At 45.0% G+C, this 16,779-nt stretch overlaps 1 protein-coding gene across 1 annotated transcript; it reads right to left on the reverse strand.

Moving 5' to 3' along the window:
- Positions 1-3,844: 3,844 nt before the first annotated feature.
- Positions 3,845-16,266, reverse strand: LOC137780694 (uncharacterized). Its single transcript, XM_068568878.1, has 16 exons — positions 16,181-16,266; positions 15,819-16,060; positions 9,487-9,549; positions 9,002-9,114; positions 7,309-7,340; positions 6,810-7,047; positions 6,209-6,353; positions 6,017-6,107; positions 5,862-5,924; positions 5,528-5,730; positions 5,276-5,398; positions 4,886-5,073; positions 4,640-4,794; positions 4,276-4,521; positions 4,027-4,192; positions 3,845-3,934 (listed from the first exon to the last, which is right to left on the reverse strand). The coding sequence occupies exons 1-16, from the start codon at positions 16,264-16,266 to the stop codon at positions 3,845-3,847; spliced, it is 2,244 nt and encodes a 747-aa protein (XP_068424979.1).
- Positions 16,267-16,779: the final 513 nt, after the last annotated feature.

Consider the following 16,779-nt stretch of genomic DNA (forward strand, 5'->3'; position numbering starts at 1 on the left):
CAGTAGTAAGGGTCCCTGTGAGGGACAAACCACTCCTTCTTTGGTCCATGTTCAGTAGTAAGGGTCCCTGTGAGGGACAAACCACTCCTTCTTTGGTCCATGTTCAGTAGTAAGGGTAACCATCTGGTGATGTGATGTCAGTTCTCCTCTGTGAGAGAAGAGTAAAGATCAGTGTGTTTAGAGAGAGAATGGCAGGAAGTGGAGTATTATTCTGCTCGACGCCTCAGGCCTTATATGCATATCATTATCTAAATACATAGAGAGAGACAAGATGTACTTATTATTTATTCATATTCCTGAGAATAAAGCCGTCGTATTTATTACTATTTATTATTATTTATACATGTATGTGTGTAACATTTATGTTGCAAACACATCAAACAAACTGCAGATCTCCAATCAGTCTGCTGGTTCTTTTGGTTCTGTTGTTCTGATGGTTCCGTTGGTTCTGATGGTTCAACTGGTTATGATTTTCTGATGGTTCTGATGGTTTTGTAGGTTCTGTTGGTTATGATGGAACTACTGGTTTTGCTGGTTCTACTGGTTCTGCTGGTTTGCCTGGTTCTGTTGATTCTGTCGGTTCTGCTGGTTCTGTTGGTTCTGTCGGTTCTGCTTGTTCTGATGGTTCTGTTGGTTCTGCTTGTTCTGCTGGTTCTGTTGGCTCTGATGGTTCTGTTGGTTCTGCTTGTTCTGCTGGTTCTGTTGGTTCTGTTGGTTCTGTTGGTTCTGATGGTTCTGTTGGTTCTGTTGGTTCTGTTGGTTCTGCTGGTTCTGCTGCCTGCACACATTCTCCTCTGCAGGAACGTGACCCGGCTCATTGTGGCCCTCCTGACCCCAAACGTTCCAGTGATGGGCGGCCGCAGCCAGAGAGTGTGTGTGTGTTTGTGTATGTTTGTGTGTGTGTGTGTGTTTGTGTGTGTGTGTGTGTGTGTGTTTGTGTGTTTGTGTGTGTGTGTGTGTGTGTGTGTTGACACTTGTGGCATATTCTAAAGAGAGCAAGAGTGGGTGTGGGAAAGACCTGCTCACCCGTCTCAGACTCTCCACGACACACACACAAACACACACACACACACACACACACACACACACACAAACACACACACACGCACACACTCACACACAAACACAAACACACACACGCACACAAACACACACACGCACACACACACACGCACACAAACACACACACACAAACACACACACACACAAACACACACACACGCACACACTCACACACAAACACAAACACACACACGCACACAAACACACACACGCACACACACACACGCACACAAACACACACACACAAACACACACACACACACACACACACACAAACACAAACACACACAAACACAAACGCACACAAACACACACACACACACAAACACACACACACGCACACACACACACACAAACACACACACACACAAACACACACACACGCACACACAAACACACACACACGCACACACACACACACACACACACAAACACACACACACACAAACACACACACACGCACACACAAACACACACACACACACACACACACACACACACACACACACAAACACACACACACGCACACACAAACACACACACACGCACACACAAACACACACACACACAAACACACACACACACAAACACACACACACACACACACACTCACACACTGCCCCCCCCCCCCCCCCCGTTCCGTTCCCAGGGTGTTTGACCCGGCTTCATGCCCTCACGGCCCTCTTCCTGCCCTCTGCGCTGCTACACAGGCTCTTATTGTGGCGGGGCCTACGCCTGTCAGCCATCACTCACACACACACACACACACACACACACACACACACACACACACACACACACACACACATACACACATGCACAAATACCCGTACACACATTACTAATGCACACAGGGGTATTAATAACGCACATACATGCAGAAATTTACTCCATCACATTACTCAGAAAGGACGTGGTTAGCGGACCAATCACAGCCTTGCTGCTGCCAACGGCTCGCGAAGCTTTGATGGACAGTCAGACATTTTGGGTGACGCACGCAAGATGGCTGCTGGGACGACGCAAGGGGCCTGAGGGTCTGGAGGGTCTGGAGGGCTTTGAGGGTCTGGAGGGTCTGGAGGGTCTGGAGGGCCTTGAGGGTCTGGAGGGCCTTGAGGGTCTGGAGGGTCTGGAGGGTCTGGAGGGTCTGGAGGGCCTTCAGGGCCTTGAGGGTCTGGAGGGTCTGGAGGGTCTGGAGGGTCTGGAGGGTCTGGAGGGTCTTGCATGCTTGCGTCTCTGTGTAAAACCAAAGTATAAATCAGCCTTGAGCGCTGAGGCAGTCGGAGTGGAGGACCAGTTGAAATTCAGCCGTTTCTTATTATTCTCATTTGCTTTGCTTTTATTTGTTTGGCTCAGGGAAAAGAGGTGCTTGGGCCAAACCTACAGTTGAAAAAAAATTGTTCGCTAGCGCCCCCTTTAGTTGTGAAAGCACACGCTTTTTTCCAACTATGACTGATGACTTGCAGTTTGGCACACATGTCCAGGTGGGACTTCTTCTTCGCCATTTTGAATTTTGTAAAAACACTTTATTTCCACCTCCTCCTAAACGCTGGGTCCGATTCTGACGAAACTTTCTGTGGATCATTATTGGTTCACTGTGATCACGTTTACTTTCACATTGGTTGACATCTCATCGCGTTTGGAAGATATGAACCATTAACCTCTCAGGGGCGTGACTTAGTACGTCAATACATATTACTCCCAAATCACTTGGCCGATCCTCACAAACTTTGTAGCATATGTCAACATCGAGTCCCTTAACATACCCACATTTTTGCAGGATATTAAATTTCTAGGGGGCGCTATAGTGAATCTCTCAATTTTGGTATTTTCCTTGTTTTCAGGCGTTAAACTCCAACCAATTCCTCCTAGAGATTTAATCTGATTGATTTCACATTCGGGCAATATGATCTTGAGACCTTTGCAGGAAAAAGTTATCAAAGGATTTTAAAATCATGGAACTATGCGCGCAGAGCAGCGCCAAAGAGACGCCATTTTCTTTAACTCGGCCCTACATTATGCAATCTGCTCCATATTTCTCACACGTCATGACCTCCTGACCCTGAAGACATCCATGTGGTCATTTTTAATCCTAGTCATAGCGCCACCTACTGGCAACAGGAAGTTACATGTTTTCTACTTGTATACCCGCCTCCTCAAATCCAAGCACTTCAAAACATTTTGGGGAGTTCAGCAAACACAGAACAACATGGAGCAAGCACATGAACACATGATGGATAAAATGAATGAATGAGACTCATGTTTGTTTTACCCACTCCCTTTATTCATTTTTTGGTCTTTTTGATGCTCATAGTAACATAATCATTGTTCACCAGCTTGTCTCTGTGTAATTACAGCCACAGTTTAAATTGACAATCTTCATTAACTTCATTTAACTTCATTAACTTCAATCTGATAATCACTTTTTAATCTTCACATCAGTATTTTTCCTTCATTTGCATCTGAAACCTGACAAACTTCTTCTAGCTTCACGTCACAGAAACACAGAGATTGTGTTTCTGCATCAACGAGGTGTCATTCAGGCTGTGTGCATTTAAAGTACAACACATGATGTGTATTTTAATGAAAAGAACCCACAGCACCAGGAAGTACTGCAGTAAAACCCTCTCACCCAGTATCACCCCACACACAGGTAGAACTCTACATGTTCACCCGCAAAAATACCATGTAATCAATTATAATGCAATCATATAATTCATTAGAAACCCATTAAATTCATTCTTTCATGTCCAGGTCGTTGGTCAAAAGGGGGCGGGGTCTTCTCCTACTTGCTCCAGGCCATAGTGATGAGTGCTGGGTTCCCATCTGCAGCTTCAGATCCAGAAGATCTGCGCTTCCTCTTACTGGGGCAGACCTGAAACACAGAGAGGACGGTGAGGCCACCTGAACATTATTAATATGTCATGAATATAATATCATGAATTGCAACCAAAGAAGAAGACATACCGGAGCACAGGGCTTGGAGCCCGTAGTGATGCACAGCTCCAGTTTGCAGTGGAGGTAGATCTCAGATTTCTTCGCAGAGAACTCGAACATGTTGAAAGAGAAGACGGTGGAGGTTCCCTTCCCGTTTCCCTCCATCTTCACCGTGCCGTCAGCTTTGTTCGGGCATCTGCTCAGAAACAGGACAACAAGACGATGAGTTCCTCTGCAGACGACTCTCACAGCAGCTGACGAAGAGTTCCTTGCTCTCACCCGTCCTTGACGAGGTGGTATTTCACGGTGCTGTTAGCTTTCGCCTCGTTGGTGGCCCAGCAGGAGTCGGTCACCACGGAGACCATGCCCCCGTCCAGCCCCGTGGTCTTCAGCTCCACCCAGATCTGCTGGTTCAGCTTGACGGCCGTGGTCTTGCTGATGAGGCTCGTGCGGCCGGCGTCGGTGTAGGCGTTCATCATCAGAGTGTATTTCCAGTCCCCAGACACAATCTCCTTTACCACAGAGCTGCAGACACACACACACACACACACACACACACACACACACACACACGTCAGCCGTGTCAAACTACAACAAGCTGCACATGAACAAGCAGGTGAAGCTCCGCCTCCTCCACACACACCTGCTTTTGATCTTGAAGGACACACTCGTGATGTCGGGCTTCTTGTAGAGGCAGGAGAAGTCGATGTTGACTTGGTCGTGGCGGGTGATGACGCCGGCCTTGGAGGCGTCCCTCGTCACGATGGCGTTCTTGTAGAGGATCTGGGTGTCGGTCGTCTAGAGGAGACAGCAACACAAGTCATTGTCACTCGCTGACACCAGTGTGTTTCACTTGTGTTGAGACAACAGACCGGAGGACAGAACCCACCGACACTTTGGTCCCGCAGGCTTTGCTGCTGTCGAAGCTGAAGGTCACCATGTGGGTGTCCTTGTCCATGAGGCCTTTGCAGGTGGGGTCTTTGAGGTGGAGGACGGTGTAGTCGATGCCTTTCTCCTGCAGCAGACATCCGGCCAGAGAAACCGTGGCAGAGTCCTTCTTGCAGACCGCCGGCTCGCCTGAACACCCGACAGCACATCACGTCAAATATCCCCTGAGCATGTGCTCCATAAGAAACCATAAGAAACCAAGTCCTGCAGCAACAGCTTCAGAATGCAGACAGATGAATGCACACATGCAAACTGCGTAGCACTGTACCTAAAGCAGTGTGTGCAGCAGCAGTGTGTGCAGCAGCAGTGTGTGTAGCCGCAGTGTGTGTACCTAAAGTGTCGGTGTAGTTGGAGGAGAACAAGGCCCGACAGAAGCAATGTCTTTCACCGAGCTTCTCGCCACAGAACTCGTGTTTGCTGCAGTGATGCTGCAGACAGGAAGCCTTAGGGACAGCTACACACACACACACACACACACACACACACACACACACACACACAATGGATACATGTTCCTTTCCAGGTAAAGATTATATATGAATGTGATGATGCTTTACGAGGTCAAAGTGAAGGAGGGTCTTACAGCAGTTGACCTTTAACCTCCAGTCGGCCAGATCGACATTGGCCTTCAGTCTGTAGGACTCGGCGTAGGCCTCCATGAACTGGCACTTGAGACCGTCCACCGCCGGGTATTTGCACAGAGTCTCTATGCAGGCGTCTATGAAGGGCTGAGGGTCAGTGAGCTTGTGACCAGCAGTGAAGGGAGCTTGCTTCAGGAGATTACAGCTGGTCCATGCAGAGAGGAAGGGGCGGGTCTTATTAGTGTTCACCTTCCACCGCGGTCACATGACAGCGTCGCGGCACACGGGAATGTACGGTGAAGGGAGCGCTCGGTGTTTTGCTGGGTCACTTCTTACCGTTCGGTGGAGCTCTTGCAGTCGATCGTACTGTCGGCGGCGTCCTTGTGCAGAGTCGCGCAGCTAGGGGGCGACAAACGGCACATTGCATTGGAACAGAGACACGAATAAACAATGAATATCAGTCAGCGCATCAAGGTGAGACCAAGTCGTACTCAGTCACAAGGGTCTTCATAGCAGCAGCGGTGGTGGTCAGGCTTTTTTCACGGGGGTCTCCACACAGACCCTGTACACCCACCGGGGCTCCTGGGAGATGTCAGGAGACAATCAGAAGCAAATCAATGGCTGTTGAGCCTCATGAGCAGAGCTTTTATTCTGAAACTCAGAGAGGATGTAGCGTGCTGTACCTGACACGTGTGCAGTGTTGCCATCAAAAAAGACCTTGACCTTGGAGGACAACAGCTCTGCAGTGACTCCGGTCTGGTCCTTGGAGAGCTTCACCCCGTGAACCTCCTGAGCCGTGGAGCTGAGCTTCAGAGGTTTTCCTTCGACCTGCAGCAGAGAGGAGACGGGAAGGAAACACTGATGAGCATCACACGTCTAACATCATCTTGATGTTGTAGATTCAGTAAAAAGGTAAGTTTATACATCGCCTCTCTCGAGGGGACATCACAGTAGAATAATAAATCATCCACAACATGAACTAATAACAGGAAGTCCATATCTGACAGCTGAAGGCTGTGAGAGCCAATGAGTGAGCTTTAAACCTGGTTCCATAGAAGTAAACAGCGCCACTAACAGATCCTGATTGCATTGAAGGAGCGTGTGCACAAATACTGAAGTATGTCTGCAAAGCTTCACTGGAGTATTTCTATTTCATGCTGCTTGATACTTCTCCCCCTGCTCCATCTATAGAAAGTCTTTGTTCAACACAAAGTAGCTCCTGGCTCCTGATCCTCAGAGCATCAAAGGACCCCATGAAGACTCTGTTCAGGTGGATTAGCTTACCACAGCTGTTCCACCTTGTCCCAGAGTAAAGTTCTTATTTGAGTGAGTGATTAGCACATGGTCCAGGTGAGACGCATCTTTGCGGCGTCGCTCCAGGAAACCCGCACTGATCACAGAACCAACTCCTTGCCGAGGATTCATCAGACTGTATCTACAGCGATCCTTGATGGAGAAGAGTCTGCCGTGGAAATCGATGACGGAGGATCCGGTCACAGTGCACACAGGGAGGACTCCACACCTGATGGAGACGCAAAGAGACAACCCTTGTCTATGACAACAACTCTAATAACTCTAATATAATGACTATTCATGTGTAATCATGTTTATTGTGTTGCATTGTGGGAAAAGCCTAACATTCATCAAAGATGTCTTCCAAATATAAAAGAGGACATATTTACTTGTTGTTGCCGAGGCAAACATTTGGGGCTTTACATGTGACCTTAGTGAAGCCTGTAGCGCGGCTGCAGACCTCAGAGGAGCAGGTGTCAGGATCCAGTACCTTGCTGTGACCGTATAGTAAAATATCACCATCTGGGAGGGAATGAGGGGTTTTTTGGAAAAAGGTTCATGAAATTAGTTTGATATCCACTTCAAGAGATGGAAATAACAGAGCAATCATCAGATTTCACATGTTTTTAGAGGATCCCCGAAGAGTCCCAGTCCACCTTATGTTCCTACCTGCGTTTCTGCATGAGCTTATGTCCATGTAACCTCCTGTCTTCATTGTTTGAACAGTAAATGTCTTGAAAACATCAGTTTCGTCATTGACTACCGTCCTCAGCATCTAGAAAATGTGTTGGACACAAATCCAGGTTAAAACATTCCAGTGGAGAACTTCTCAATCTCCTTTTCTTGTGTTTGTGTTCAGCTTTAGGATGTTTCAGTGGGACAGAGAGAGCAGTGGTGACCTCAGCATCACATGACCAGAAGTTAACCCTTCACCTCCCAGACTGGTTGAATCTGAGAGGGGGCGGGGCTTCTGCCCCTGCCTAATTATGAGACATCAATACTTTGTGCCTCCATATTTTACAATTAGATTCAAGAAGCTTTTTCTTTAAATTACCCAGAAATGTTTGAAAAACCCAGACGGGCTCATGAAAAGTTTGAACTCCAGCTGGTTGGAAAAGACTGGACTGGAACTAAATCACGAGAGGAACCGACCGGCTGAGGTCTCGTCCTCTGCTCCCTCGTCATGAAGCAGGTCGGGTCAAGGTCATAACAAAGTCACTCTTCACATGTACTTACAGCTGAAACTTTAGCATCTGCATTGTAAATGCGGAGAGCTGCTTGTTTGTCAATGTTGTAAAAATACAACACATACTGAAAAAATAAAACAGACAAGAGACAGAATATTATAAAGTGAGTCCAAAATATTTTAGAAATAAACGTCATGTTTTACAAAAAAACATCAACGTAAAAAAAACATGAAACTGATGAAGACTTACTATAATGAATCCTCCTTTTTTTAATGTGAGGTTAATATTGCACGATGATGTGCCTGTAATGCTCGACAGAGCCAAATGAAGTGCTGATCCAGGGTTTTGCTGGTCATCGCTGTAAGAAACGACCACATTGTTCGTTTCCTCTCCGCTATCCAGCACCACACAGTCCTTTGACACATCCTTTGGCGACTTTTTAAAACAAACTATAAAATTTAAAATTGAATCAAACGCCACCTGTTAAAAAAAGAAAGAAAATACACACAACATTAATGAAGTAACAACAATATTGATCTGTTAGAAATCAGCATCATTTCATCTCATTTAACATTTTTACTGTTCACAGTGTTTTTTGTTATTTCTTAAAAACAAGAATCATTTTTCTTATTTTTAGAAACTTTCTGTCCCACATTTCCTCCTGTAGGTTTTTTAACATGAGCTGTTCTGCATTGGACAGAAGGACGTGACGCTCACAGTCAGCTCGCTGGTCATTTGGGGGTTTGTGGGTAATATTTAGTGAGAGAACAAATCTGAAAGGTCAGTGATGACGACCAGGAGACTGAGACTGAGATGCAGGTGAGCTGTTGTTCTTTACTACAACTTTGAGCTACTTGTATTGTAGTATCTTCACTTACTTTATAGTAATACTCCACTACAGGAAAATGTTGTTCTTCTACTATTTCTATTTCATGTGGACGACTCAGATTAATAACCAGAATATAATTGAGTTTAAATATAGTTTATTTTACTCACATGCAGCCATGAGAAGGATTGTCCATGGAAGACGATGGGACAGCGGCTGATGTCCACATGTCCACCAGTAGGTGTCAGTACTATGTTTCCAGAGTCCACCTGGCTGACAGCAGCTGCAGGTGAAGGAAAAGAACAGAAACACAACAATTAATACTCACTTCTGACTTAAAAGATTAAACTTAACACAAATATATATTTTTCTTTCAGTGTCTGGATCCATCATTTAATTCATAGACGTAAGTAGTTAAAGCCTTTATGAACAACTGAATCTGTGGAATGAATCGTCCCAACGAGACTCACTGATGTTGATTCAATGAACTTTATTCATTTGTATCGATTTCACAGCAAATGTTTTGAATGTAGCAATTAAAAGAAAATCTGGGTTTAAAGCAGACAGGAAAAAAAGACTTTTTACTTATTAAAAGCCTTTAAAACAAAAAGGTTGTATTCTAAAGTAAAGCTGGACCCTTTGAACGGCTGCTCACCTGCAAGAAGCAGCAGCAGAGCAACTGGTGTCATGATGAGACGCTGCAGGAGGCTGTGGAGAGCTGGGAGAGGAAAGGTGGTGTTTACTGAGAGGAACAGGTGGTGTTTACTGAGAGGAACAGGTGGTGTTTACTGAGAGGAACAGGTGGTGTTTACTGAGAGGAAAGGTGGTGTTTACTGAGAGGAACAGGTGGTGTTTACTGAGAGGAAAGGTGGTGTTTACTGAGAGGAACAGGTGGTGTTTACTGAGAGGAACAGGTGGTGTTTACTGAGAGGAAAGGTGGTGTTTACTGAGAGGAACAGGTGGTGTTTACTGAGAGGAAAGGTGGTGTTTACTGAGAGGAACAGGTGGTGTTTACTGAGAGGAACAGGTGGTGTTTACTGAGAGGAAAGGTGGTGTTTACTGAGAGGAACAGGTGGTGTTTACTGAGAGGAACAGGTGGTGTTTACTGAGAGGAAAGGTGGTGTTTACTGAGAGGAACAGGTGGTGTTTACTGAGAGGAAAGGTGGTGTTTACTGAGAGGAACAGGTGGTGTTTACTGAGAGGAACAGGTGGTGTTTACTGAGAGGAAAGGTGGTGTCTAGTGAGAGGAACAGGTGGTGTCTAGTGAGAGGAACAGGTGGTGTTTACTGAGAGGAAAGGTGGTGTCTAGTGAGAGGAACAGGTGCAGACACATGAACCCCGGCAGAGAGGAAGCCTCTTACCGTCTGGATGAGAGATGGAGCTCTGCAGGTGGAGGTCTGGATGAGCAGCAGGGAGATGGAGCTCTGCAGGTGGAGGTCTGGACGAGCAGCAGGGAGATGGAGCTCTGCAGGTGAAGGTCTGGTCTCTCCTCTCGGCCCGATGTGCCTGCTGTGTGTCTCCATCTCTTTTTATGCAGGTGCTCCTCATCACGCCCACAAAGAATGACGCAAGACTTCACATCTCCAAAACTCCCCAAACGGGCTTCTTGTCACCTGGAGGTCTGTTACACAACTTGCTCTTCAGAGGAATAACTCAGGAATCCAGAACATGGAGTTCTCTCTGCCTGAAGCTGCTTCATATAGCTGATGAACACTATCATGAGATATGACTTCTTTGAGTTAGTTATGGAGGATGAGAAAACAAGCAGCACAACAACGTGGGTCCCTTAAGTGCTGTTCTGGTCAGAGGGCCCCGCATCCATGTTTCATCTCAAGACAAAAGATACCGGTCATGACCTTTCACCTCCAGCTCATTGGCCTAGACTCATTTACTGTGAAGAACATGAATCACACACGTTTTAATGACCACACACTACACACTACACACTGTACACACTACACACTGTACACACTGAACACACTGTACACACTACACACTGTACACACTACACACTGTACACACTGTACACTGTACACACTGTACACACTACACACTGTACACACTGTACACACTACACATTGTACACACTGTACACACTGTACACCCTACACACTGTACACACTGTACACACTACACACTGTACACACTGAACACACTGTACACACTGTACACACTACACACTGTACACACTGTACACACTGAACACACTGTACACACTGAACACACTACACACTGCACACTACACACTGTACACACTGTACACACTACACACTGTACACACTGTACACACTGAACACACTACACACTGCACACTACACACTGTACACACTGTACACACTGTACACACTGTACACTGTACACACTGTACACACTGAACACACTACACACTGCACACTACACACTGTACACACTGTACACACTACACACTGTACACACTGTACACACTGAACACACTACACACTACACACTGTACACACTGTACACACTACACACTGTACACACTGTACACTGAACACACTGTACACACTGTACACACTACACACTGTACACACTACACATTGTACACACTGTACACACTGTACACACTGTACACCCTACACACTGTACACACTGTACACACTACACACTGTACACACTGAACACACTGTACACACTGTACACACTACACACTGTACACACTGTACACACTGTACACACTGTACACACTGTACACACTGTACACTGAACACACTGTACACACTGTACACACTACACACTGTACACACTGTACACACTACACATTGTACACACTGTACACACTGTACACACTGAACACACTGTACACACTGTACACACTACACACTGTACACACTACACACTGTACACACTGTACACACTACACACTGTACACACTGTACACACTGTACACACTGTACACTGTACACACTACACACTGTACACACTGTACACACTGTACACACTACACACTGTACACACTGTACACACTGTACACACTGTACACACTGTACACACTGTACACACTACACACTGTACACACTGTACACACTGTACACACTGTACACTGTACACACTACACACTGTACACACTGTACACACTGTACACACTGCCTCCTACGCATTTATATTACATATGAGGTAAACGTTTTATTAAATGTATCAGGATGTTCAGGCCCACTGGGCCCGGGGCTAAGAGGAGTGTGTGTGTGTGTGTGTGTGCGTGTGTGTGTGTGTGTGTGTGTGTGTGCATGTGAACTAACTTTCTACATCATCAAATCTGCTTTTGCTGCAATGCATTGTGGTTAAATGAACTTTAATAAATCCATGTTTCATTTCACCGTTCTTAATAAACGATCACATAAAACTTCCACTCCGTGAAATCAGGTGAGTCTTCATCACGTCTTTAGGTCCTTCCTCCATGCCCATATGGACACGCCCACATGTCAATCACAGGCTTCAGAAATCCTCCTGGACTGGATTCTTTCAGTGTTTTGAACCTGAGGGGTTTTTGCTGCATGTGTGTGACTTTCAAACATTCCTCTGTAATTAGCAAACGTTCTCCCTCAAAGCGTGAGACACGATGACACAAGAAGCAGCGCCTCTGCATTCTGAGCTGAGGCCTCTAACCCGAGAAACAGGAGCTTCACAATAGGTTTAATAATAATACATTTTATTTGTATCGCACACCACACACTGTACACACTGTACACACTGTACACACTACGCACTGTACACACTGTACACACTGTACACACTATACACTGTACACACTACACACTGTAAACCCTACACACTGTACACACTACACACACTGTACACACTGAACACACTGAACACACTGTACACACTGTACACACTGAACACACTGTACACACTACACACTGTACACACTGAACACACTGTACACACTGAACACACTGTACACACTACACACTGTACACACTACACACACTACACACACTACACACTGTACACACTACACACTGTACACACTGTACACACTGAACACACTGTACACACTGAACACACTACACACTGCACACTACACACTGTACACACTGTACACACTGTACACACTACACACTGTACACTGTACACACTGTACACACTGTACACACTACACACTGTACACACTGTACACACTGTACACACTACACACTGTACACACTGTACACACTACACACTGTACACACTGTACACACTACACACTGTACACACTGAACACACTGTACACACTGTACACACTACACACTGTACACACTACACACTGTACACACTGTACACACTGTACACACTACACACTGTACACACTGTACACACTGTACACACTACACACTGTACACACTACACACTGTACACACTGTACACACTGTACACACTGTACACTGTACACACTGTACACACTGTACACACTACACACTGTACACACTACACATTGTACACACTGTACACACTGTACACACTGTACACACTACACACTGTACACACTGAACACACTGTACACACTGTACACACTACACACTGTACACACTGTACACACTGTACACACTACACACTGTACACACTGTACACACTACACACTGTACACACTGTACACACTACACACTGTACACACTGTACACACTGTACACACTGTACACACTGTACACACTGCCTCCTACGCATTTATATTACATATGAGGTAAACGTTTTATTAAATGTATCAGGATGTTCAGGCCCACTGGGCCCGGGGCTAAGAGGAGTGTGTGTGTGTGTGTGTGTGTGTGTGTGTGTGTGTGTGTGTGTGTGTGTGTGTGTGTGTGTGCATGTGAACTAACTTTCTACATCATCAAATCTGCTTTTGCTGCAATGCATTGTGGTTAAATGAACTTTAATAAATCCATGTTTCATTTCACCGTTCTTAATAAACGATCACATAAAACTTCCACTACGTGAAATCAGGTGAGTCTTCATCACGTCTTTAGGTCCTTCCTCCATGCCCATATGGACACGCCCACATGTCAATCACAGGCTTCAGAAATCCTCCTGGACTGGATTCTTTCAGTGTTTTGAACCTGAGGGGTTTTTGCTGCATGTGTGTGACTTTCAAACATTCCTCTGTAATTAGCAAACGTTCTCCCTCAAAGCGTGAGACACGATGACACAAGAAGCAGCGCCTCTGCATTCTGAGCTGAGGCCTCTAACCCGAGAAACAGGAGCTTCACAATAGGTTTGAGACTAATGACACGCCAGCAGCTTCCAGAAAGCTGTCACGCAGGAGCACACGCGTGTTGAGAACATTCTGTCCTCATGACAAGATGAAAAGTATTCATACATGTGAACATGTTATGTATGTTTCTCTGCACTGTATTTCTTCATCTGCACTAACTTGTATTCTGTTTTTAGCTGTTTAATGTTTTACTGAATGTTCTTCATTGTGTTAAATCTTCTTTTCTTGTGCGTGATGTAGTGACGCTCGTCTCAGGGAGACTTCATGTTGTCTGCTCGTCATGTCGCTGACATGCAGGAAGGATGTGGGGTTTAACACAAACTGGCTTTTCTTTGAGGGTTGAATGAACATTTGTTTGTTAATGTCAATAAACCCAATGAAACATATTGAATTCGTCTGAAAGAAATGCGTTGTTAGAAACCTGAAGAGTTGACATTTCACAGGATTTTAAATCAGTGATGCATGAACAATGGATCATATTTCTAACCCATTTTCACAGCTCTGAGCCCATTGAACGTGGGCAGTGATGTAGCTCCTGCAGTAGCTCCATCTGGCCTGCAGGGGGCAGACCAGCAGGATGCTGCTGTGACAGCCTGAAGCCGTTGCCTCCAGGCTGCAGCTCCACCAGAGAGCACACAAAGAACACACGTGACAGTTTGTGTTGCAGGCGTTTCACTACTGACACGTGGAGATGACCTTTAACCTGTGTTCATGTTGTTGTTCATGTTGTTGTTGTTGTGATATGAATGAAATGAATGAATGAAAAGTACTTTATTAATCTCCAAGGAGAATTTTTTTGTCATACTAGCAGCGTCCCAATGCCATAAGCTAAGCTAAACACACAGATGATAAAATAAAATAAAATAAATAATAACAGGAACAGGGGTAACAGATATATACATAAGTAAGAAATAAGTATATATATATATATATATATATATATATATATATATATATATATATATATATATATATATATATATATATATATATATATATACATACATGCAAGCAAGCGAAATGGATACATACATATATATATATATATATATATATATATATACACATATCAGCACACATATACATACACACATATCTACATATACATATATACACACATACATACATACATATACACATACACACACACATACATACATACATACACATACATATATACAAACATATACATATACACATATACATATATACATACATACATATACACATACCTACACATACACACCCACCCGTGGCCCGCGCACATACATATACACATATATATATATATATACACATATACATATATATAGATATATATACACACGTACACACATACATACACATACACACGCATACACATACATACACATACATGCATACATACATACATGCATGTACACATACATACACACATGTACACATACATACACACATACACATGTGCAAAACATACACAACAAGCAAAACACAGCAGTGTATTCGGGGGATAAATTAAATGCAAACTGAAATTAAATTAAATGCAGTGTATTCAGAGGTTTGATTTAAATTAAATGTAAAACTGAGTGCAATGTGCAAAATGCAAAATATATGTATGCAACATACATAACATATATACATCAGTATTATCTATATATGTGTACAGTGTACAGTGAGAATTAGTCCACGGATCTGGACTCGAGGGATTTATTGTATAGTCTTATGGCCGAGCGTAGGAATGCCTTCCTGTAGCGGTCCTTGTGGCAGCGTGATGAGTCTTTTAGAGAAGGTGCTCCGCTGACCCTGCAGGAGCTGCTGGAGAGGGTGGTCCGGGTTCTCCAACATGGACAATAGTTTCTTTAGTGTCCTCCTCTCCACCAGCTGTTCCAGATGCTCCTGCTTGCAGCCGATGATGGAGCCGGCTTTCTTAACCAGCTTGTTAAGTCTGTTGGTGTCACCGGCTCCAATGCTGCTCCCCCAGCAGACGATGGAGAAGTACAAGACGCTGGCCACAACCGACTGATAGAACAACTCCAGCATCTTGCTGCACACGTTGAAGGATCGAAGCTTCCTCAGGAAAAAGAGTCGACTCATCCCCTTCTTGTAGGCAGCGTTGATGTTGGCCTTCCAGTTCAGTCGGCTGTCGATGGAGACACCCAGGTACTTGTACTCCACCACTATGTCCATGTCCTCTCCCAGGACGCTCAGAGGTCTCGGAGCTGTTGTCTTCCTCCTGAAGTCCACCAGCATCTCTCTGGTCTTGCCCACGTTCAGAAGCAGGTGATTCTGACCGGCCCACTCCACAAAGTCATCACCACTGCTCTGTACTCCTCCTCCTGTCCATCCTTAATACACCCGACCACTGCAGAGTCATGATATGAGTGATGCTCCTGGCCACAGACTCTCATCCCTGTGTAGTACTCATGAGGACCACATGCTGGCCTTCCTCTGGCTCATAGGATACACACACACACACACACACACACACACACACACACACACACACACACACACACACACACACACACACACACACACACACACATTCAGAAAGTCAACACGTGTAAAGAATTGTCAAATTTGTTCATCATTGTCGCCCCCTAGTGGTTTCATCAAAGAAGACATGAACTTGGTTTGGTTTCTTTTGTTGTTGTTCTCATTTAAAACACAAGGAGAACTAAAGAAAAAGAGACGCTCCTGTTGCCCCGCGTGGAGCCACGAAGCCACTTCGACCACCGCCGAGCAGTGCTGAACTCCGCAGCT

This window comes from Clinocottus analis, unplaced genomic scaffold (assembly GCF_023055335.1).
Source record: "Clinocottus analis isolate CAN_PGR_092001 unplaced genomic scaffold, fCliAna1.0.p SCAF_84, whole genome shotgun sequence".
In the NCBI taxonomy this organism is placed as follows: Eukaryota; Metazoa; Chordata; class Actinopteri; order Perciformes; family Cottidae; genus Clinocottus; species Clinocottus analis.